This window comes from Capra hircus, chromosome 3 (genome assembly GCF_001704415.2).
Source record: "Capra hircus breed San Clemente chromosome 3, ASM170441v1, whole genome shotgun sequence".
Taxonomy (NCBI): domain Eukaryota; kingdom Metazoa; phylum Chordata; class Mammalia; order Artiodactyla; family Bovidae; genus Capra; species Capra hircus.
Genome location: NC_030810.1, coordinates 43,764,828 through 43,789,100, shown reverse-complemented (window position 1 = coordinate 43,789,100; position 24,273 = coordinate 43,764,828). Strand labels below are relative to the sequence as shown.

General features: G+C 39.3%; 1 protein-coding gene across 1 annotated transcript in view; it reads left to right on the top strand.

Moving 5' to 3' along the window:
- WLS (wntless Wnt ligand secretion mediator) overlaps positions 1-24,273 on the top strand; it is a 116,267-nt gene that overhangs the window by 31,010 nt on the left and 60,984 nt on the right. The window contains exon 2 of the mRNA XM_005678278.3: positions 9,835-10,107. Within this exon, the coding sequence (XP_005678335.1) occupies positions 9,835-10,107 (273 nt within the window). The remainder of the gene's footprint in view (positions 1-9,834; positions 10,108-24,273) is intronic.

The window sequence follows — 24,273 nt, the reverse complement described above, 5'->3', positions numbered from 1 at the left end:
AGGTACTAATAAGTAGTGAGGGCTAATAAATTAACTGGCAGTCGAGGCAATGTGGCGTATTAGAAGGAGCAGCAAATGTGAAGTGAAGACCAGGATTCCAGTCCCAGCTGTGTCACTTACTGGTGGGAGAAAACCACCAATCTAATTCGTATACAGCGGGGATCATTATAATGACAACTTGACCTGTTTAATAATCCAAGTGTCTGAAAGCGCTTTGTAAAATGCAGTGTGCAAGTCACATATTAATGTTCATGTTTATTCTTAACATTGATAATATCGATAAAAGTAGAATATCTAATTTATAAAAATACAGGGCTGATAATAATTATAGGTAATAAAAGTGTGACATTATTATAGAGTGTAATACAGACTTCAGAACAAAGCAGCTGTTTCTCTTAGAAGATTTAATTTGAGGATTTTCTAACCCTAGAGTGTCACCCCACAGATGTGCTAGTGGCAAGCTCACCGGCTTGCAGAGCCAGCTGGCTAACTTGGTGTCTTCCCCACCCCAATACTCTGCCAGAGCAGCTTTGGGGGCCTCTACAGGGACTCTGAGAGATTTCCCACACAAGAGGTGGTTTGCCTTCCATGCTGGGTTTATGAGATCATAGCCAAGGTAGTAAATTATAAGATGCTATAATTCACTTTCCATAGGTGGTCTTGGCTGCATTCCACAGCCTTTTGGCTGAATGATGGCTGATTTTGACACATTGGCACAAAGTCAAAAATTCAGCCCAGATGACTGGTTTGCCGAGTGATGAGCAATAGCATCAACAGATGAGCCATTTGGTTTTTCTTTGGAGGCCTTTTTTGTTCACTTCATGTGTGTTTAGCTTATAGTGTTCTGAGTATTTCTACAGTGATGGAGAAACAGTAATTGTAGATATTTTTCAGAGCTAGAGGTTAGAAATGGTGATTTGATATACTCTTGTCAAGCTTCTTAATATAATCGCTTTTTGTTGCCAGACACCAAAGTTGAGGGTCAGTTTTTTAACCTGAATTCAGGATTGCTCCCCCAATTAGCATGTCTAATGGTTGGCAGATTTTATGTGCTAAATTTCTGGCAGGGCTCTTTATGTGCATTTTATTATTTAAAAAAAAAAAAAAAACTGGCACTAATCTTGAGCCTAAAGAAACTTCATGTTTACCACAGCATTTCAAATACTATGTAAGAATTTGGCTCAGTTTCCCAAAGCACTCTAATTTTTTTTTCCTCTTGGTTCCAGCACTCCTCAGTTCCACGGGATCCAAGCCAGGCAAATAATGGAAGCCAAGTGGTGCTTCATGTTTGCTGTGTAGATTCTGACAAATGTAGAGTAATTCTTCTATTCTTCAAAGCTGTTACATCTTTGGCTCCAGAACAATTGAGGTTGCCGGCCAAGCATTTAAAATCCTCTCATACTAAGATATAAATATATACGACTTTTCAATATTTTTTAAAAGAAAGAATGAATTGCACCAAGTGTTTGCTACAATTTATGAAACTTTGGTGTTGAAATGTCATTTATTCATAAGTTTATGTTGCAGGGAGCTGTTTTAAAATACATGCTTGAATTGTGTGTGTACAGTACAAACTACTTTGCATTCAACTCTGCTATGTGGAGGTGTGTGTGTGTGTGTTGGTAGTGGCAGGTTAGTGTAGAGGATTGTTCTGCTATGTTTAAAAATTTAGCTTTCCTAGAACAGATGTTAGCATAATTAATTACTGCTTACTGAAAACTGCTGGCAAGAATGAATTACGTATCACTTAGTGTACCCCATTACACGCACTAGGGCATAGCTAGGGTAATTCTAAAGATTACTTCCCCAGATCTTGGCCCTGCACATCCACTCTCAGTTCTCCAATAATTGAAGTTGAATTGTAAAATAATATTTCACTTAGTAATCTAGTAAGATTTAATTGGTCTGGTTGAAATATAGGAGAATTTTATCTTCAAAGTCAGTGGCAGAGGTAGAGTGTCTGACCATTATAACTTCAGAGCAGTTTCAGTAAAGAAATTAACAGACCGAGTCAGTTAATTCTGAAGCACTAAGTCAGTTTAACACAAGCATTTACACTTTCTTTGGCTGAAAATTTTGAAGTGGTCATTATTATGAAACATTCTAAAACTGAGGTACATGTTCTGGTAGATACTAAGAAATCTTTTTTAGAAACTGACCTAGTGGGAACAGTAACTAGAATCAGCTCAAGGAATTGCTAGTGTCAGAAACCTCACAACTAGACCAGATGATATGATATGGCTACTTTGGCCCCATGGTATATGCCACAAGTATCTTTTTTAACTAGAATTAATGTAGGAGGTTTCTGAATTTGAGAAAGATACGGTCTCTGAGGGAACTCTATTTAATACATTTAAACGCTAATTTCTGAATTTAGCTAGATTCCTTTATGTTTTTTTGGGGGTGGGGTCTTTGAATAAAAATTGTAGTTGTATAAATAACAGATATTCATCTGGTCTCCTTGGTTTCTGCCGCTTATGTACCTCTTTCCCTCATGCCCTTTCTTGGAATCAAAGAATTCTAAGCAAACCCTGGTATTGTCCAAAGGACTTAAATGCCTAATGCATTTCTTATAAATTCTCATTTAGGCAAGCATAGATATTCAGATAGGCAAAGCCTAGAACCAATTAGAGTATATAATCTTTTATAAATGTCTTATACATACCGTTCATAGCCAGGCAGTGGAAGTTTTCTTTATATTACAAAGTAGAATGGATATTGAGCCATTTAGTATTGTATCAGTAGTTCAGGTGAGAGTTGTGGGGGCTTAAGTTATCCAGCTGTTGCATTTACTCTCTACTTTTAACCTACAGACATAGACCAAGTAATTTTAATGACCCAAACGTTAATTCCATCCTTTTAAATCAGCTTCAACTCCTTTTTAAAAATAATAGTTTAATATTCACTAGTAAACCAAAATTTTTTGTGGAACAAAGAGAATAAATGGGATTATAAAAAATTGATAAATCAATTTTTCATGTTTATAGAGGTGCAGAGATCATGACAGCAGATTTTGAATTAAGACTAGATTTTGAGAGTTAAATCAACCTCCCTCTTGAGTCAGTAGAAAGTATCTGTTAGCAGTTGTCTGTATGTTTTTATTAAAAAAATTTTTTTGTCCAGCTTTATTGAGATGTAGTTGACACACAGCACTGTATGAGTTTAAGGTGTATAGCATAATGATTTGATATTCAGACATCATGAAATGACTGTGTTTTTAAATCAGTGTATATGGTTTTTGTTTTTTTCATTTTTGTTAGCTGGATGCTATTATAAAAATTCTCTAAAATATTTCTGAAATGGTTGACAACTTTTAATTAAAACCATTACTTTTTCACTTTGAGGGGTTCTAGTTATTAATGCTTGTAAACATGAATTATCCCTTTTACTGGTCTAGTTTCCATATTCCTTCACCTTGAAACCCAAAGCAGATTAATCTTGAAATTACATTTTGGTTGCAATGAAGACAACCTTCCTCTCATTCAGTGAAGGCTATTCCTGATAATGAAGACTGCAAAGCTCTTTGGAGACCCTATTGCTTTCTTCGCTCCTTCTGGGGCACCCTGTTAGCTACCTTGTAGCTACCTACAAGATATCAGCATGTCTTAGAAGGAAAGATTTCCGCCCCCTCAAATAAAAATTCTGTTGTTTGTGGGTCTCTTCTTTATGTTGCTGTATAAGTGAAGCTGAGACTCTTGGGAGCAGAAGCCAAGGCCCTTGAGAGAACTGTACCACTGGTTAGAAGCAGCCAAGGGCTGTAACAAGGTTGGTGTGGTCCAGCATTTTCACTTATTAAATGATCACTTTTTAAATTTAATCCTCAAACACAGACCATACAATTAGCCTTCAGTATCTGCAGATCAACCAAGGATTGGTGTGCTGATCAGGAGGACTGACTATACTGTGTCATTTTATAGAAGGGACTTGAGCATCCTCAGAATTTAGTATCTGTGGGGGTTGTGGAAGCAATTCTTAGTGGACACATAGGGACGACTGTACTGTGATTTTCTAGATATCTTCTGGCCCAGCACATGCTCTTCTTCAGTGCCTCCCCACTCCTGTCCCCTCTTCCACCGGCTAATGAACACCTGCTCTCTTTGAAGTCCAGGCCTCAGCCAAGCAGCTCTCCCAGCCCTCTTCACAAATGATGCATCCTGTGCAAACATCTGTAAGGGCTCGTTTCAATCAGGATGTACTTCTCTGCCAACTACTCACCCTCCCACACTTGACTGTGTGAGCAACTCAGGCTCTGGGGCTGTCATTTGTCTCTATCTTTAGGTAGCACAGTGCCCACATAATAGTAATACTTCTAGATAATTGCTAAAGGAATCTTCTTTATTTGTAATAAAGCAAAGAAATAAATAGTCTGTGTTGGCTTAAATGGAGACCATGTGTCATGTCAGCATGTTGTTTTAATTTTATTTTAACTTTTCTAGGGGGCAACCAAGTCTTGTATCTTTGTCCGACTCTCTAATTATAGGGTTTTGCGGGAGTAGGGGCTAATGATTTGATGTTGAGTCAACTTTGAGCATGATAGCGGTAGTGGTTGGCCAGATAGCAATTTGTAAACTGGACAGCCATTTGAGATGCCATAACAGGAAGCTGACTGGAGTCAATGAATATTCTTCCAAAAGAAGTACGGGTTTAGTCATTGTTCACTTGAGTTTTTCTTCAAGGTTACATTGTAATGTCGACTGGAATTTTTGCCTCATTCTAGTGAATTCATTTCTCCTACCTCCCAAATATCCAACTATTGCCCTTTCTCAGGTAATGTCAGGGTAAATATAGTATCACCACAGCTATAATTACTTTTTCCTGTAATTATTTATGGATTGTTGGTTTTCCCCATTATTTTTACATTCCATGTGGCGGTGTCTATTAGGTTCACTTAAGTACTTCATGTATGGTAGGTACTTAAGACATGTTTGGTGAATGCAATATGACCCTTAGTAATATATGTCACTGAAAGGTCACCAACTTTTCAAAGAGGCTTCAGGTTGTGCTTGCTCAGTTTTCCACAGCCTTGAATTAGAAGTCTTATCGATTTCCTATCACTTTAAAATTAAAGGTTGTATAGTGTCAGATTTCACAGTTCTCCATTATAGCGGAGAGGTGGAGGCCAATAAGTACTGTGTTGAAATACAGATTTAAAAAATAGAAAATACAGCTTATGTTTGACATGGTAAAGAGGACTGACCTTAAAATGGGGTGGCGTTTCATAAGCTTGTGAAGGTATTTTCAAAGAGTAGCTTGGTGCCTTCCTGTGAGAGTGGCATTAACCCACATAGACTAACCAGTCCACAGTGCCTGGGCATATTCGTTTTGGGCCTGATTGCTCTACTAAATTGTACTGATGTGGAAGTAGCTTTAGGCCACTTGTTTTCAACTAAATGGTATATGGATGGGTAGAGGGGACATTTAAAATGCGTGCCAAGGCAGCTGGGTGATATTACATGACTATCCTAGGAATACTGAGCAGTGGTTATTTTTAGCTTTCACCTGAGCAAACATGACTCAGTTTGTTGACCTGAATCCATCCAGCCCCCTTCTTAAATACACAAACTATTAATCCCTAAAACCACGCTGGTGACTAACTGAGGCCTTCCTTATGTATAACTGTTGGTTAGTCAACTGTGGCTTGTTCAAAGGTTACAGATAATTTCAGCTTCTCCCATCTCATTCTTTTCCCTTACGATAAAATCTTTCACAATTCTAAAACAATTTAAGGACAGAAATCAGAGTTCTTTTGATTTTTAAACACTGTCTGGGGACCTGCGTAGTCACAATTTTGGCCATAGCTGATGAAAACACCTGCTACAGTAGGCAGCCAGCTAGTAGCTGTAGGCTTTGTTTCTGGTTTACATTGATATGCTTTCTACTTAAGAAACACCTGGAAATTCACTTTTAGCTGGAATAGGAAGTTGTCTTGAACTGTAAATATATTATTCAGGAAACATTATTCTGTTTAACTATCAGAATCTGTTTACTTTTTCAAACAAGTGTTTTCCCTTTTGAGCACTCCTAGAAATGGAAAATGTTGAATTATCTTCAGGTTTTTAAAGTTATGCAGAAGGTTTTTTTAGACTAGATTTATTCAAGTGGAGAAAAATACTTGTGATTCTCATATAGCTTGGGATGCACTTGTGGGTTCTCCAAGTTATGATGTTTATGAAAATATTAGTATTCCTGGGATATTTTTCTCTATGTGAGAAACACTAGACTAATGAAAGAATGAAAATAATTCAGGCTGCTACAAAGGCAGGCGTTCACCATATCCATTAAAAATGCAGGCTTTGTGCCTGTAAAGTGTTCAGCTTCTCTGTTATTAAAGTTTGGAATGTGGCTTTGGAGGTTAAGTAGAAACTCAGATAGTTATTTTTCATTTTGGTCTAAGAAGAGAGTGACTTGTTTTTCAAAAGGATTAAAAAAAAGAAATGAAAAAGGGTTAGGTTCATTTTGGAAGAATAGAAGTTTTAAAATGTAGTAACTATTTTCTGCAGTAAATAGTCAGTTTGAGTATGTTAGCCAAAAATAGAATTCATGACTTTTGTCTCCCTGTTTATACCTCTAACCACATTAAAAGGAGTTTAGTTAAATGTGCCACTTGGTCTTTGTAATGTTGGTGGGCTATTTAGCTGAGTCAGGATGACCAGAGTTTGATCGATTTATATCTCTAATAAAAAGTAAGATGTCTGATTTCAGATGGATTAGGTATAAAATGTCTTCATGCTACATTTTCAGTTGTAAAGAAAAACTTTTCTGGTTTGAATTAGTGACGGCTCTGTGTTGCAGTATTCAGGATACTGCACTGAAGGACTTACGGCTAGAGTTCAGCAATGCTTTGTTTTCTGATAAGTTTCAGTAGGCATTATCCCAACTTTCTGGGAATATAGTGTTTTACTACTCGAAATTTACCATTAGGATGGATATTTAGGGATAGAAGAATGTGTATTTGAGTATTAGAAGTAGAGCAAAGTATTAATAAATAATACACACTCTTTAGTCATAAATGATTTTTTTCTCTTACTTTACATATTCCTCTAGTTGCTATTTGATCTGTTCCAAATAAGAGATGATTTCTGTTCATTAAGTGTCTAAAAGCACAGTAGGTCAAGTATCGTATGTACCAAATTAAACATATTTAAACCATGAACATAAACCATAATTTATGTTTTCCTTTCACTACTTTCAGAGAAAAGTTTTATAAATAGATTTTTAAATATATTGTCAAAGGATCTCCATGAAGAAAACAATGAAAATTTTCAGAGATATCAAAATGGACTCCATTTGTTAATCTCTGTTCTTGGGTGGAAAAACTAAGTGTTGGGAAAGGAGGCTGACTTTGTCCACATCAATTTATCGAGTTAATCTAATTTCAGTCAAATCCAGCAAAAGATACAAATATTAGGTGGAGTAGGGGAGGGGTTTTACTCTATCAGATATTGATATAAACCATCCATTTACAAGATTTAAAATCGTGTTGGTTGGGCCATGAATTTAAAGCTCAATACATGGAAAAAGAGAAAAAAGTACAGTAATGGAATAGAGTAGGTTGTCCAGAAAAAATCTGTTGGTAAACATAAGACAAAGGTGCTGTCATAAATCAACAAAAGAAAAGCATTTGTTCAGTAAGGAATAATTTAAAGATTTAGAAACATAAAACTAGATTTTCACCTCATCCCTTGTAGCAAACCAAATTTCAAGTGGATCAACTAAGCAATTTTTTAAAAATGAAATTGTTAAAAATAATAGAAAGTAATAAAGGTGACGACTGAATCTGGAAATTTGAAAATCTCTCTATATACAAAAGAGTGGAAAAAATATAAAGGAGAGATTATATATGAAATCTGGAACTTCTCTGTAGTATTAAAATATGCCATAAACAAATTAAGGCAGCAGACGGAAGAGCTGAGGTAAATTACTAACAAAACATATTAGGCAAAGAATTATTCTTATTTACAGACAAACTTTTTGGACCAAGGGGCTTGGGTATATGTAAATTAAATTGGTATATCACATGATTATTTTGCAACCACTAGATGAAAATTTTTAATTATATAGAAAATACATATAACAGCTAAAATTTTGTATTTTTTCATGTACTTTTAAGCACTATTCTGAATGCTTTTCATATGTTAACTTGTTTAATGTATATAGTGACTCAGAGTTAGTTGCTACTATGATTGCCATTTAAGAGATAGTAAAAGTAATACCACACAGGTTTTAGAAATTCACCCCTAACTTTGCTAGCTTGAATTAATGGTGGCACAACCAGAAATGACAGAGCCAGGCAGGTTGGCTCCACAGGTTGTGTTATTTACCACTGTGCTACTTTGCTTTGCTAAGTGACTAGAAAAGAAAACTCTACAAAACTATGTATGGTGTGACCCTATTTTATAAAAACATATGTTAATATTATTATGTATGTTAAACTTATACAAATCAATTCCTCTGAATTTTTATCTATGTATACATTGATAGAAAAAAACATAATATTTTGATATTTTTACAGCAGTGGTTCCTTCTCTCAAATAGGATTTTGGGTAAATGTCGTTTTGAACTTCAACATCTCCGTAGTTTCCAAATTTTCTTTTATAGTGATATGGCCATTTTATAATTACAAAATTGTGTTGTTAATGGTCTATCAAATTAAATGATCCCTCTCAAAATGTAGGGATCATATTTTAGTATATCCTTCAAGTGTCAAGTTGGTATTTGGGTTCCCACTCTCGGATAGGTACCTTCAATGGGATCCCAAGGTCAAAATAATTCTTTCTCTCAATCAAAAGAAGTGTTGTAAAATTTCAGAGTGTAGAAAAGCCTGAGAAACCAACCATCAGCCAGCTTATTTCTCAGATGAGGATCCTGAAGCGAGATGCTTTGTTTAACCAATTTATTCCAAATTACCCAAGAGTAAGTCATTCGACCATGCCTCAGACCCCAGGTTTCCTGACTTCAGACACTGTGTTCTGTGAAGCCCCAGTGCCCTCCAAGCCTTCAAGCAGGTGAAAGTGAAGCATAGTTGATTCTTGTGACATTTGTTTGGTGTGAGGAGGTAACGAAACAAAACTGGCTACACATGTTTTCAATCACCAGTTATTTATTGAAAGAATACAATGAGAAGGCTCTCGGGTATACTTTATGACACCTCTAGAGATCACTGAAGGATCCTCACCTGGATTTGGGAGATCCCTTGGTATTAATAGGGCTTCCAGGTAGCTCAGTTGGTAAAAAATCTGCCTGCAATGCAGGAGACCCTGATTTGATTCCTGCTGGAGAAGGGATAGGCTACCCACTCCAGTATTTTGGGGCTTCCCTGGTGGCTCAGCTGGTAAAGAGTCTGCCTGCAATGCAGGAGACCTGCGTTTGAACCCTGGGTTGGGAAGATCCCCTGGAGAAAGGAAAGGCTACCCACTCCACTCTTCTGGCCTAGAGAATTCCATGGAGTGTATAGTCCATGGGGGTCACAAAGAGTTGGACACGACTGAGCAACTTTTACTCACTTGGTATTAATAGGTTTCCCTGGTGGCTCAGACAGTAAAGAATATGCCTGCAACTCAGAGGCCAGGCTGTGCTCCTGAATCGGGAAGATCCCCTGGAGAAAGAAAATCTTGCCTGGAGAATTTCATGGAGAGAGGAGCCTGATGGACTATAGTCCACGGGAGTCACAAAGAGCTGGATACAACTGAGCAACTAACGCTTGGTATTAATGAGCCTGAAGTTATGGAAGGCAGGGTCAAAAATGGAGAGAGGACAGTAGTGAAAAGAATGTCAGTCAGAATTAGGCACTTACATGGATGATTCTTCTAAAACAGAAAAACATTTTCTTTTCAGCTCCAGGACCCACAACGGCAGTATCCTACATGTCAGTGAAATGCGTGGATGTTCGTAAAAACCATCACAAGGCAAAATGGTTAATGCCTTGGGGACCCAACCAATGTGACAAGATCCGAGACATCGAGGAAGCGATTCCAAGGGAAATTGAAGCCAATGACATTGTGTTTTCTGTCCACATCCCCCTCCCTTCCATGGAGATGAGTCCTTGGTTCCAGTTCATGCTATTTATCCTGCAGCTGGACATTGCATTCAAGCTGAACAACCAAATCAGTAAGTGCACTCTCCCTACCCCTCTCCTGTCTTGAGGAATTTCGCTTTTCAGCCTTTTCAGAGCCAGTTGTAATAGGCGTGAAATAATATTGTTACTGGTGACGATTATTGACTGTTTTCTACTTACTAGATGCGTTTCTGAGTACTCTACCTGAATTAACCCATTTTATTTTTCCACCAGTTCCTAAAGGTGGGTCTTATTTCACTTTCTGGAGAGAAAACTCAGGCATCAGTGAGGTTGCCCAAAGTCAGAAGGCCAGAGAGTGGAAGGGCTGGAATTCAAAGCCAGGCAGCCTGGCTTAGGAGCCCTGCTCTAGCCAAGCTCCCTTGCCTTAGTGCCACAAGGAAGCTCATCCCCGTGGAGTGATTTGAGAATTTCTGAAAGGTCCCATGTTTCCAAATGTGTTTTCTGGTGAGGCTTTGAATTAAGCCATTGCCTAAGAAAAATATACCTGTCAAAATGGGAGCACCAACCCAGGAGCTCCCGTTTTCCCATAAAATCAGGTTATTTTTCTAGTTGGCTCAGCTGTGATTCAAGACTCTGAGGACATGAGGTACATTAGCATTTTGTGAGGGGGAGATTGGTGATTTTTGAGAGGCAGATTCACTTGTGACATCTGGGGATAGTAATAGGGAATTTGTCCATGGATTAGAGCACTTTTTTAAATTCTCATTTTCTTGTATCAGAAATTATTGTGATACATAATTATATTAATTTTACTCCACTTAGGTGTTAGAACAGTATATATGCCTGATTGACATTTTATCTGGAACAGATTATGCTGAGATCATTTTTCAAAATGTAATTCTACCCCTAATTCTTTCAATCTCTTACTCATTAATTCAGACTGTTTTTGAGTACCCCCTGCTACCACACATAGAACTGATGGCTGGACATGTAGATACATATGAAGACACTGTCCTTCAAGGGGCTTACAGTGGAGATGCCAGGCAAATAATCAGTCATTACAGTACAGTGTCCAAGGTATACCCAGGAGCTGTGGGAGTATGAAGAGAAGGCTTTAGAGCAGAGAAAGGAAAGTCTGCCTTGGCATACACGCATACTTGTGTGTGTGTAGAGGTGAGCAGGCAGATCTTTGAGGTGAGCATTAAAGAGTGAAAATTCTGACAAGGAATTGGAGATGAGGGTGGGTGCAAGTGGAAGATCATTTTCTCTTAATTTAGTTTATTTATTTATTTTAGATTTCTCTCTTTTTTTTGACTACGCTGCATCTTAGTTGTGGAATGTGGGGTCTTCAATCTTTGTTGCAGCATGCAGGATCTTTATTTGTGGCATGCGGGATTTAATTCCCTGATCAGGGATCAAACCTGGGCCCACTGCATTGAGAGTGCAGTGTCCTAGCCACTGAACCACCAGAGAAGTCCCTGGAAGAGCATTTTAGCTAGAAGGAGTGGTTGATGTGCACCTGGACCTTCATATTAATAACAACCTGACACATTCAAGTGGTACTTCCTGTGTCCCTGCTCTCTTGCCTCTTGACTTGCTTGCTCATTCATCGCCTGTGTAACGCATTTATTCATTCAAACTTACCAAGTTTCAACCATGTGTTAAGTACTAGATACAGAAGATACAAGATTGAAGAAAGCACTAGGGAAGAAATGGTTGAGAAACAGACACTTAAACATATGATTAAGAAAGCTAAGTGCTATAATGAGAGGACTATACAGTATAATGTTTGAGTTTCAGGAAGGGAAATTTGCTATGAGGTTAAAAACGGAGACTAAAACTAATGTGTATACCTTGAGGTTTGGGTTTTTGTATTCCTAGTTCCCAGAATGTATTCAAGAAAAGGAGAATTAGCATCATTAGAGGAGCCATGGGAAGCTAACATGGGTAGATTAACTGATTTATGTTCTGATGTGAAGGTCAAGGAAACAGTACTCTGTTATCTGGGCTGGTTGCCTGTTGTGTATTTCCATATAATGTTCCCAGACAGACTCCTTAACTCCAAGGGTAAAGGAAATGATTTACTCTGTAATAGGAATTAAATAATTGCTCTGTATTGGCTGTATTAGTGCTGGGTAACAAATTATCCTAAACTTTAGCAGTATAAATCAATAAACATGTATCATCTCCCTGTTTCTCTGGGTCAGGAATCTGGGCACAGATTAACTTGGGAGTCTCTGGCTGACTCTTCTGAGGTTGCAGTCAAGCTGTTGGTCTGGTCTACAGTCTTATCAGAAAGTTGAAGCCTCAACCGAGCTTGCGACTGGCATCTGAAGAGAGGGACAGTTTTGTGAGGCTGAGCCCTTTACCTCTGGAATCTGATGTTATCTCTGGGTAGATAGTGGTGTCAGAATTATTGGATGTGTGGGAAATTACACCCTCCATCCTAATTGGTGGTCAGAACCTATTACATATCTGACTAACTTCACAGAGGAATTGCTTCCTGTCATATATTAAATCTAAACATCAAAAATATCTGTGTTGATGAGGCTTTAACTAAAACACTGCTATATGTAAATGAAATGTGAATGCATTGTATGTTTTTTTTTCCCCCAAGTACATCTTCAGGTTCCAAAATACATTTTATCTTCATCTAGAAAAAGAATGGACTAAAGATTCTTAAACAACATCCTTTAATTTCTTGTAATGTAAAGATCTGTACTTAACAGGGACACACTAAAATTCTAATAAGATGGACAACTAACAGCTGCTTCAATAAATAAAATAAACTAGAACCATCAATAAAACCAAATTGATCAAAAAATTCTTATTTTGAACAGTAGCTCTGATGGGGCCTGTTGACTTTAATTTGAAAATGTTATATGTTGGGTTCATGAGAATATTCTTTGCTTAAGTGCATTTTCTTTACCATTTGCTAATGGACACTAAAGAGGAAATCAGTTAAAGAGGGATGGTATGCCTTTGCTGAGTTATATAGACATATGCATATAATAATATTTACGGGACATAGGAGGTCTAGGTTTCCCCCCGATCCTTATATTAAAGAGTATGTGCAGCCTCCTGTCTACTTTTTACATTTTATCATTGAATGCCTTTCTGATAGCAGTATGTGGGGCAGAAGAAAAAAGATTGGGAATGTGGTTAATAAGATCCTATTATATGTGGATGACTTTCTGTTTATTAAAGATTCAGTGCTAGCAATATTACCTCAAATGGAAGGAAAAGTCAGGACCAATCCTGTTTTTTCTTTAAGCTTTCCTAGGCAGTCTATGAAATGAGCTTCAGATTTCAAATAATAAGAGATTTCACACTTGGACTATTAAAGTTAGGATTTTAGACACACATGCAGAGTGTTCATGTATCTCTTAAGGGTCTTTGAGCAGACAAAATAATCGAAGGACTATGTATTTTACGTGACAGTCATTTGGAGCTAAATTGTTTATTCCTTTTAAACTTTCAGTTTAAGATGATACAGGTTTTGGCTAGGATTTGAGATCTTGACTATCCCTCAGAAACTGAAGAAGCATTGACATTTACTTTAAAAACTGGTCATCGTTTCATCAATTCCAAGATTTCATCAGACGCACGTCTTGAAAGTGAGTCGCAAGTCGTTCAGTCACGTCCGACTCCATGCGACCCCATGGACTTTACGGTCCATGGAATTCTCCAGGCAAGAATACTGGAATGGGTAGCCTATCCCTTCTCCAGGGGATCTTCCTGACCCAGGAATTGAACTAGGGTCTCCTGCATTGCAGGCGGATTCTTTACCAGCTGAGCTATTAGGGAATCTCTAAGTCTTTGGAGGGGGAAATAATGATATTATAATTTATAGTAATAAAAGTGTTTAGAGAATGTGTATATTTTATTTGAGAAAGATATTCTACGTTTGTTATGCAAAATAAGTAATCTATACTTGAAAGAGTGGTATTAAACAGAATTCCTACTTTCATTTTTTTTTTTTAAATTTATTTGCTGTGCTATACAGCACTGCATTTGGGATCTTAATTCTCTGACCAGGTATTGAACCTGCATCCCCTGCATCCCTGCATTTGGAAGCACATGGTCTTAACCACTGGGTCCCCGAGGAAGTCCCCCTACTTTGATTTTTTAAAAACAAACATTTAAATAACCTACTACTGTCATTCATTGCTAAGTATGAAAAGTAGTAACCAGTTCAACTTGTAAATGGTGATAGTTTTAAAAGGGCTTTCCTGATAGCTCAGTTGGTAAAGAAACCTCCTGCAGTGCAGAAGACCCTGGTTTGATTCCTGGGTTGGGAAGATCTGCTAGAGAAAGGATAGGCTGTCCACTCCAGTATTCTTGGGCTTCGCTTGTGGCTCAGATGGTAAAGAATCTGCCTGCAATGCAGGAGACCTGGGTTGAGAAGATCCCCTGGAGAAGGAAAAGGCTGCCCACTCCATTATTCTGGCCTGGAGAATTCCATGGACTGTATAGTCCATTGGGTTGCAAAGACATGACTGAGCAACTTTAATTTTTAAAACAATAGTCTGCAAGAACTGGGAAGGGAAAGCCAGTCAAAGAGAATCTAGAGACTTCTAGATACTTGGAAACTAGTTGTTGCTGTTGTTTAATTGCTTAGTCCTGTCCGACTGTTTGTGATCCCATTGACTGTAGGCTGCCAGACTCTACTGTCCATGGAATTTCCCAGGAGAGAATACTGGAATGGGTTGCCATTTTCTTCTCCAGGGGATCTTCCTGATCCAGGGATCGAACCCATGTCTCCTGTGTCTCCTGCATTAGCAGGCAGATTCTTTTCTACTAACACCACCTGGGAAATTGGACTGTTTAGTAAATGCCAACTCAAGGTGGCTCTCTGTGTCTCATCTGTGGATACTGAGGGCCTACTGAACTGTTCTGTATAGGTGACTTGAGCATCCATAACTTTTGGTATCCACTGGGTGGGGATTTGGGGGTGGGGGGTGGTCCTAGAACCAATCTCCTGTGGATAATGAGGGATGACTGTACGAATTCTGAGCAGACCTGTCTGTTGAAATCTGTGTTTGGGTCAGTGGTTGACTTTTACCTAAACATTTCAGAGGCATGGGATTAATGTGTTTGTCAGGACACAAACATGGTGCTTCTTTAGAGCTGGAAAGGACAGAGGACTTCAGTTTTTTCCTCTGGAGAGTTAGAAAATGGAGGGAGTGTGAGTAGACTAAAAAATGTCGGGAAAAAGTCAGCCTAAACACCTGGTGTCTGGATGGTTAATCGCTGGAAAAAAACGAATGTTTATCTATGTGATGGGCTTAGATTGTTCTGTAACAACAAATTATTTTATTTGAAAATGTCATCTAGAGTGGATGTATACCTTTCTTTTTATGGTGTCTTATCAATCCCTCAATTTACATAGATATTTTAAAAATGCAGGTTTGGGATGGCCAAAATGGTACTCGCTTGTAACGTAATATCACTCTACTGATTACAACTGCAAGTCACATACTTAGCATAACCTCAGATTCTCTATGGGGCTTCTTTTGAGGAGCTTGGGTGCTGAGACCAAAGGAAAAGGTATTTATTTATTTTTTCAACATGTGTCTACCCAGCTTTCAAATTTTCTGTTGAAAGAGAAGCACTGAAATTCATTGGCAGAAAGCATCAGGATGAATTGATCTGTCTTTAGCAGTAAATCTAGGATTTTCAGATGTCTAAAAAACTCTTTGGCTGAAGAAGTCCTGATAAATGGTGTGGATGGGGAAAGCCAGGGTATTTATTCTGTTCTTGGGTAATGAAGTCATTATGTTTTGCCTTGAGCCCTATGCTGAACTCTGCAGTTGAGCACTGTCTTAACTTGTTTCACTTTGCAAATGACTACATTGAAATGATCAAATTATTTCTCTAACAAGTGATTTTTCTTTTCTTAAACTGAAAATATTTCTTTGAAATATTTCTAGTAAAAATATAGAACAACATTATTGCCCAGTCATTTTTCACGTTAGATGTCTGAGTGTCCTGGGAGAAAATTGCCTAACTTTTAATGAAATGATTGTACTCTTTCATTTGTGTAGCTTGTTATAGAATATTAGGTAGACACCAGATGAAGATAATTAGGATAAAGGAACAATCTACTGACTGAAAAATGAACTGTCACTTTATCTAAAATGATTGGGGCGGATTTATAGAAGGGAAAAGATGGAATCCTTTTGTGACTTTATTGTTGACCATCAGCAAGAGTTGTGGTTCTTAATTCTGTATTTTCGGATGCTTCTTGGGAAGAGTCCACAAAGAGAGTTTAACGGAGCAGAAGATTCTCTACACCATAAAACTGTAACTGCTGTGATGGAGCAGACCGTTGGTAATATGGTATCCACACAACAGGAATTCCATGCTTCATCAGCTTATCCTCTTTAACAAACTATGTTGAAGCAAGTCACTGAGAAGAAATCTAATTCTACCCTCCCACTCCCATTCCACCACCTTCCCTAAAAGAGACTTCTTTGGTTTATGACTGTTACAGTCTCATAAAGAAACATTTCTGAGTGGATAGTTTTTATTACAGGCTAGTGACACCAAGAGTTTTAAAGTTCCTTTGTAAATTTCTTTGCCTACCCCAGCGTCAATGGGGGAAGAAATAAAACTTCAAAATTTTCCTCTTCTCTCTCCCTACCCCCTCAAAAGAAGATAAGCTGAGAAAGCTCAAAACACACCAGAAAGAGGCAGCAGCCTTAAAAGGAGTGGGGTTTGAGGTGGTGAGGAAAGGGAGAGAGGTTGTCAGTATTCAAGATGAATTTACATGGCCAGTCCTCTTTCTTAGGGAGTTGTGTTTCCTCTTCAAACCAAGGCTAGAACTTAGAATTTACAAGTATAACTCCATCTTACGTAACTTACCTGACTTAAAATAGAAGGAAACTAAAATCACAGGAGAGGACCATATTTTGTTGATTATAACCCAAGATAGTGAATATTAAAGACATCATGTTTGTTACTCTCATTCACGGATTATCTTTCCCTTTGAGGGAATCTTCAGGAACAATTGAAATTAACCATTGTGAACATGTTTATATTGGCAGGAGCGTGAGAACCTTTGGCTTTGTTGTATTTGGGTGTGATATGTGTAAGCCCATGACTTGGACAGCATCCCTATAAGGCTGTCTGGATCTCTGTACTTTCTGGCTCAATGGTTATGTGTTATGTATTTCCAAGTGAAAAAATCCAATGAAGAAACAGAGTTGGACTCTTTCAAAACCTTCCCAAGACTTTATTTATTTATTTTTAAAATGTTGATAGTTTGCTATGGCTTCCCAGGTGGCTCAGTGGTAAAGAATCCGTCTGCCGATGCTGGAGACATAGGAGACGCGGGTTCAATCCCTAGGTTGGGAAGACCCACTGAAAGAGGAAATGGCAACCCACTCCAGTATTTTTGCCTGGATAATCTCCTGAACAGAGGAGCCTGGTGGTCTCTGGTCCATGGGGTTGCAAAGAGTCTGACACGACTGAGCACACATATAGTTTGTTATATGAGATCCCTCCCACTTTCTTCTCATCATCCATTGGCTTATTGGTCAATTTAGCATTAGAAAAAGATTGTGTTGGATTGGTCTCTAGTCTTAGCGAAACACTCACCCATGGTGTTGAATGATTTGTAGTAATTGTTACTAAACATCCACTGTGTGATTGCAGACTTTGAGCACTGGAAGAAAGGTTAGAATGCCGTTGGTCTAATAATTTAAAAGGACTCTATGGGTAGACTTCAAGGACCGTATGAACCCCTGATACTGTGTGAAATTTTAGTCCTGTTTACTTATGTGCATTTTGGGAATAAGAGGTTTTGAGGCTTTTTTCCGATTTTCAAATGGGCCCCCAGATGTTAAAGGACTAATTTATGAGATGAAGGAACCTTACAATACTGGCCCACTGTAGCACAGCTAGCTGGAGACAGAGCAGGATCTCCTGGTTGTATATCAACTGTGTAGACTAAATATACAGGTCAGTGAGGCTTCTATCAAACAGAGGCCTCTTAAGATTCTTGGACAGAATGCACTGGTCATTCTAAAATGGTATATTTTCTTTTTTTCAATCTCCCAAGTTCAAGTTCAGGAAATGTAGTGCAGTCTAGAATCTAGACTAGGAGGTAGCCTGGTCCTGTTTATAGTGCCACAGCTGCAGATCACCCACGTGTCTCATTTCCTGCTCTGAGTTTAGAATATAAATGAGGAGATTCTCTTTGCATCCATAACAAGTATATCCTGGTTACTAAAATAAAAGCCTGGTGACATCAATGAAAAATGTAAGCAGCAAAGCCACCACAAGCAGCAGATTCCTTGATGGTGCCCCACTATATATAAGACATTTTGTGCTTTTTTACGTCCTCTTCTAATTTTGGGTATTGTCAGTATTTAAATACCAGTCAGTCATCACATAGCTAATGTGAGGTTATTTCACGGAAAATCATACCTTTATTTGGGGTGACCTAAGAAAATAAGAAGTAGAATTATTTTCTGAATGATACTTCTGAAAGCAAAAGAAAGTTGGAGAAAGAAAATCCTTTGTTATACAAAGCAGAATTTTACTTAAAGTGCCAGGGACTCTACAATGGAAACAAACACTTTCCTCAATAGCTTCGTACTATCTACACACTGATGCTAAAAATGGTTCCGATTCTTCTTTAGCTTTAGTAAATTAGTGCTCGTGGTTAGTAGGAGAGGTAGTAGTAATTCTTTGAAGGAAGAGGAGGTTCTGGTTTTTTAATTATTCTGGTTTAGGTTGTTCCCTAAGGTAATTGTCTATTGAATCTATCTTTGCTGCCTTACTGGTTATTCACATTATGACTGCAAGGGAAAGCAGTCAGGCCTGACCTAGCAGACAAGATTGTATGTTCTTTAAATGTAAGGGCTAGGGGAAGATAGAAGAATTTAGTGTCTTTTTAAAAAATTGCTGCCATGTAGAAAAGCAATGAAAACGCTGTCTCTCCAGGTAGTGAGCAGCCTGTTATTGGTAGCAATCAAGTGGGAGCTGGTTGAAGGGGCAATCATAGTGATGACCATAGTGATAACTTGCATTTAATGTTGATTTCTTTACAAAGTACTTTTGTACTAGGGATGCTGGTGGTTGTCTCTGTTGCCAGCCATTTGCTTTGGCCTCATATCATTTTCTTACAGAACTTGTCTATTTCTCCTCCCTCAGAGTGTGGACTTCCATCATGCATCCTGAATGGGCACCGGGCCACATAATCAGTCCCTCAGCCATAGCTGATTGGATTAGCATGGGCTCTTGCCCCAAGGGGGAACAATCAGATTCTGTCTTACAAGAAATTGGGGTTCACTATTTCTAGACTCACCTTCATTGGCATTTAAACTAAAAAGTCCTGAGGGCTGCCTGGGCAGCCATCATTCGTCTCATGCCTGGAGAAGCAGAGAAAGTTGGTTGGCAGAGTGGGAAAACCGGATACAAAGAGAAAAGTGGAGATGAAGGACCATGGGGTATAATTACAATCGAATACAAGTGATGAATCTCTCCCTGACAGTTTTCTCTTCCTGCTTCTGGTTCCTCAAGCTTGTCAGCACTTGAGCTTCTCAAGATACCTTTGTATCCTTCTGGCTAATTTCTGCTTAAGCTAGTGTGTATAAAATCCTGTTGCTTGCAAACAAATGAGCTCTGAGTATGACAACTTTATTTTTATTTCATCTGATCATCTCAACAGTTCTCCCTTATGAATGAGAGGAAACTGAGAATGAGAGAAGTTAAATGATTTGTCCAAAGTCTCCTAGCTGAGAAATAGAGGGGTTACAAGCGTAAGTGATCTTGCGAGTCGGGTGCCGTGATCCCACTGAGTCTGTGGCATGAATCCGTCGATAGTGCCCTGGAGAGGCTTCCTGATCTGAGTGGGAAATCATACGAGATGACCCTTAAGGTCCTGTCCACTCTATGTCTCTTTTGCTGAAAGTCCATGAGTCACTTAAGGTTCTTAGACTATAAAAATCTCATGAATATCCCTTCAGTTACTTCAAAGACCCTCAAGAGTGAACCATTTTAGAAGATGCTGTTAAGTGGGGATGGATGCCCTTATGTTAGTGGGCAAACTTAGTGTTGAGTGAGTTTTCTTGTCTTTCATTTTGTTACGTGTTACCTTGTGTTCATTTCTAGTCCTTGGGTAGGCAGACAGGGTTGGTGTACTGGAAGTGTATTTTTAGTCTGACATTAAAAAATGTATCATAGACACCAACTCAGGAAGCAGTTTTTAGGTGAGTCAGTATATAAATAACCTCAAAGAGTTTTCATAAAGGGATGGTAGATCTTTTAAATTTAACAGCCCCAGCTGCTGAGGCCCCCTTTCCAAAGTCCTACATTCATTTAGTGGTCATTTACTGGGCTTCTACTGTGTGCTGGCAAGTTTTACTCAGAAATTAAGGTATAAATCCTTATCTTTCATAATACAATTTCAAAAAACCTCATGGTCCTTCTTTGTTTACTTCTCTCTATCCTGAAAGACTGAATTTTGAGGGCAGGGACTGCATCTTGTTCATCTTTGTGTCCCCATACTTAGCACAGCCCCCAAAACAGTAAACACTTGAGATGTACTCAGAAGAATTAGGATCTCACTGTCTAGTTAGGAGAGAAAGAAACAAAAAAATCACACTAGTGTGTTCAGTGCTAAGTGCCCAGAATATTCCATGAACACAGGAGGGCGAAACGATTAACTCACTGTGAATACAGTTTTTTAATTGAGCCTTGAAAGGTGGAGTCTTAATGAGAGATGGTGGAATCTGTGACTCTCTACTATCTGTTGGCAAGGGGGCAATCCAAGGGCAGCCTTATTTTGTTCTGAAGCCAGAGTATTGGGCCAAAAACTGGACCTGTCACTTAACGGATTTATGTGACACCTTTGGCAAGTAAGTTTCTGAATTTCCTTGTGCTTCATTTTCTTTATCTATAAAATAGAGATAATAGTAGTACCATGCTAATTAGGATTGTTTTAAGGACGAAACAGTAATACATATGAGGCTTTTACATAGGAAGTATACAGAATAAATGTTCAATAAAGGTGAGTTACTGGACTTGAGCAGAGAGAAGAAATGTAAGTTCTTAAGAGAACAGAGTAGCCCAGAAAGGGTGGCAGCAGGACCCAGTGTGTAAAACAAGGACCTGAACAGATGCTAGCCACAGGCCTTTCACTACTGAAGCACAGCAGTTTTTAACTTTGGATTAAGAACCTTGACCTTGAGAGAAAAATGTGCGCAGACCCCATACAGATAGTTTGTATTCATATTTCACCTGAAGACCTGAAGGTCATCTGTGGGATTCAGAGGTTCTTCAGTCTCAAGGAAAGGGTTCTACCTTCATGGTATAGGTAGACCCCCTGAGTGCCGATTGTATGTTGATTACCAGTGAAGCAACTAGAGAACACCGTGAAATAGAAGATGGGGGAAATTCTCAGCACCCTTAGGAGATTATGTGCACAAGGGATGACTTAATTATATTTGACTCTAAACAGGAATATGTAAATTAAAATATTTGGGAATAGAGTAGTAATTCAAGAAGGGACCAGAGGTATGTGGGAGAAAACCTCTTAGAAGTCTGCAAATGGAGATTAGAGAAGTTACGTGACTTCTCCAAAGTCATCTGGGTTGCAGCTGAGGAAGGCAGGACTAAGAACCCTGTTTTTCCACCATGAAATACTGTGAAATGACATGTTGTATGGAGAAGATGGTAAATTCCCTTGTTAAAAGAATTTAATATTGGAAAAAAAAGATAAGCTCCTAAAAGAAAGAGAGGCCAATTGGTGGGTTGCCTTGATGACTGGGCTAAGAAATTTGGAATTTCATCCTTAAGAAAAAGAATTGAAAATCCCATATTTAGTACTGAAATGAAATGTGGAATTCAGGATTTGAGACTTGTAGCTTATCCTTTGAATTATACAGCAGCTGGAAATCGATTTTTTCCCCCCATCTGGACTTCTCACATGGTGGTCTTCCCAACAGGAGGGCATCTGTGAACTTTTTAATGGGAGAAGTCATAAAGCTGGGTTAGGGCTGTGTTCGCACAAGGCTGGCTTCCGAGGCAGGTAAAATCTAACTCCCCTTTTGCTTTTCAGCCACAGACACAGCCATCGCTGCCACCACCAGCTGAGTAACTCAGAATCTAGGGGTTGCCAGTAATTGTGGGTTTTAAGTCACAGAGGAGAAAGATAAGAGGCGAGCAAGGCTGGTTTTTTCACAATTAAATGTTGCCTCTCGGGCTTGTCTGTCGGCAGGAATCCAAGAGGTCAGGACCCGCCAGCCATATTATTTTTCTCCCTGGCTGCCTGCTGTCACTCTTATCCCCTCCTCATTCATGGGAATGAGGAAAAGGTGGGTTGGAAATAAAAAGCTTTCGCTAGCCTACTTTTTCCTTTACGAAACTTGTCGGAAACAAAGCTTTCCGGTGAAACAGACGGGATCCCTTTAGGTAGCTGGCTTGTCCTGGCGACAGCACAAAGGTATTTTTATGGGGGGGAAAGAAACCATTGTTGAAATGTCCTCTTGTCATTTTATAGTTATGACAGTGTTTTTTCTCCAGGACTGCCATGTACTCTGGTATTTTTACATTTGTTTCTGTTTAACTCTTTCTGTTGGTCAACATCAAGTTTCTATCCCTGGTCTCCCAGCTCCACTGCAAGTGCCCTGAAGGCAGGGATTGTTTTCCTGTTCTTTGTTTTTAACAGAGCGCTGCAAAGGTAGAAGGCAGTTAAGCATCTGGTGTTTCCATTTTCTGTGTTCAAGAGATGTTAGAACTAGAGGGACCTTAGTCATCATACGTTCAACTTCAGTATTTAATGAAAGAATACAATGTGTAAAGTGACTTATTCCAATTGTACAGGTAATTAGTGACTTTCCCAGAGCAAGAAACAGGTCTCATCTCCTAACTCATGACTTAATGGGAGAGGCCTGGAGTGATGAAGTCAGGCAAACCCCATTCAGTTTGCCTCCCTCCCACGCTGACACTGAGACTACATGCCTCGGTTTCCTCATTTTGAGATTACCAGATAATCTTCTATATCTGGCTGGCATCTAGGTGCGGCTGAAAATGTCTACACAGAATAGGCACTCAAAAATGAGAGAATCTTTAGAGAATCGTTAGAGAATCTTCATGTCTTTTAAAAATACAAGACCTCCTTTACAAGAAAACACATTTCTGTGATCTCTTCACCATCAGAAAATGTAACTTGATTGCTGTTGGTGAGAACAACTTAGGAGGAACAGCAGGCTAGCGGGGCTCTTGGGAAGATGCAGCCTGGAATGGACCAGAAGTGGAAAGTGGTCCTGCCCACAGATAAGAAAGGTAACAGGTGCCGTGCCTCGGCCTGTGTTCCATCAGTCCTCAATGGGAGGGAGTTGGGTTGGCTTATTCAGCAGTTGGTAAGGAATGCCTGCCGCACCCGCCATGCTGGGCAAGAGGCTAGATAGAGATGTTGGGGGTTGGAGGGGATGAACAAGTCAATGGGCCTAACTTGCTGCAGGAATGAGATGAGTGTGAATGATGGTAAGTCACACAGTGAGAGAGGGAAGGGCCAGGGGCTGAGGGACAAGCACTCAGGAAAACACTGCCCAGGCTCAGTGTTATTCAGAGGCAAGTTGGGGGAGATAGATGCATGGAAAGATTGACCGAGATGGGGTGGGGCAGGGGGAGTGCCAACATTACTGGAAAGGAAAGAGTCTTTCAAAGGAAAGACTGAGGTGCCTGGGGAGGAAGAGCAGAAGGAACCTGCTCTGAGCATCAGTGGCTCTTACTGAGGAAGAAGTGGTGAAGGTCTTTGGGCCGCGACCCAGAGCTCTGGTGTTTGGTTATCCTTCACTCTCACAGACATAGATGCCTTCCCCACCCTCTCTGTGGTGTTGAGTCTGTCTATCTCCTGGAAGCCTGAGCAGCTCCCACACATTGTCCCATTGCTTCCTGGAGCTCAGAGAATGCCCTCACTGATGATCAAGGGGAGGACCTCATCTGCAAATGAGAACCCCAGTCCCCACCTGTGTGCTTAGTCGCTCAGTCATGTCTGACTCTCTGTGACCCCATGAACTATAGCCCACCAGGCTCCTCTGTCCATGGGGATTTTCCAGGCAAGGATACTGGAGTGGGTTGCCATGCCCTCCTCCAGGGGATCTTCCCAACCCAGGGATCGAACCCAGGTCTCCTGCATTGCAGGCAGATTCTTTATCATCTGAGCCACCAGGGAAGTCCCCCATCCCCACCTAAGCCACATGAAATATTCTGTGTGAATAACACTGGCCTGACTCCAGCAATAA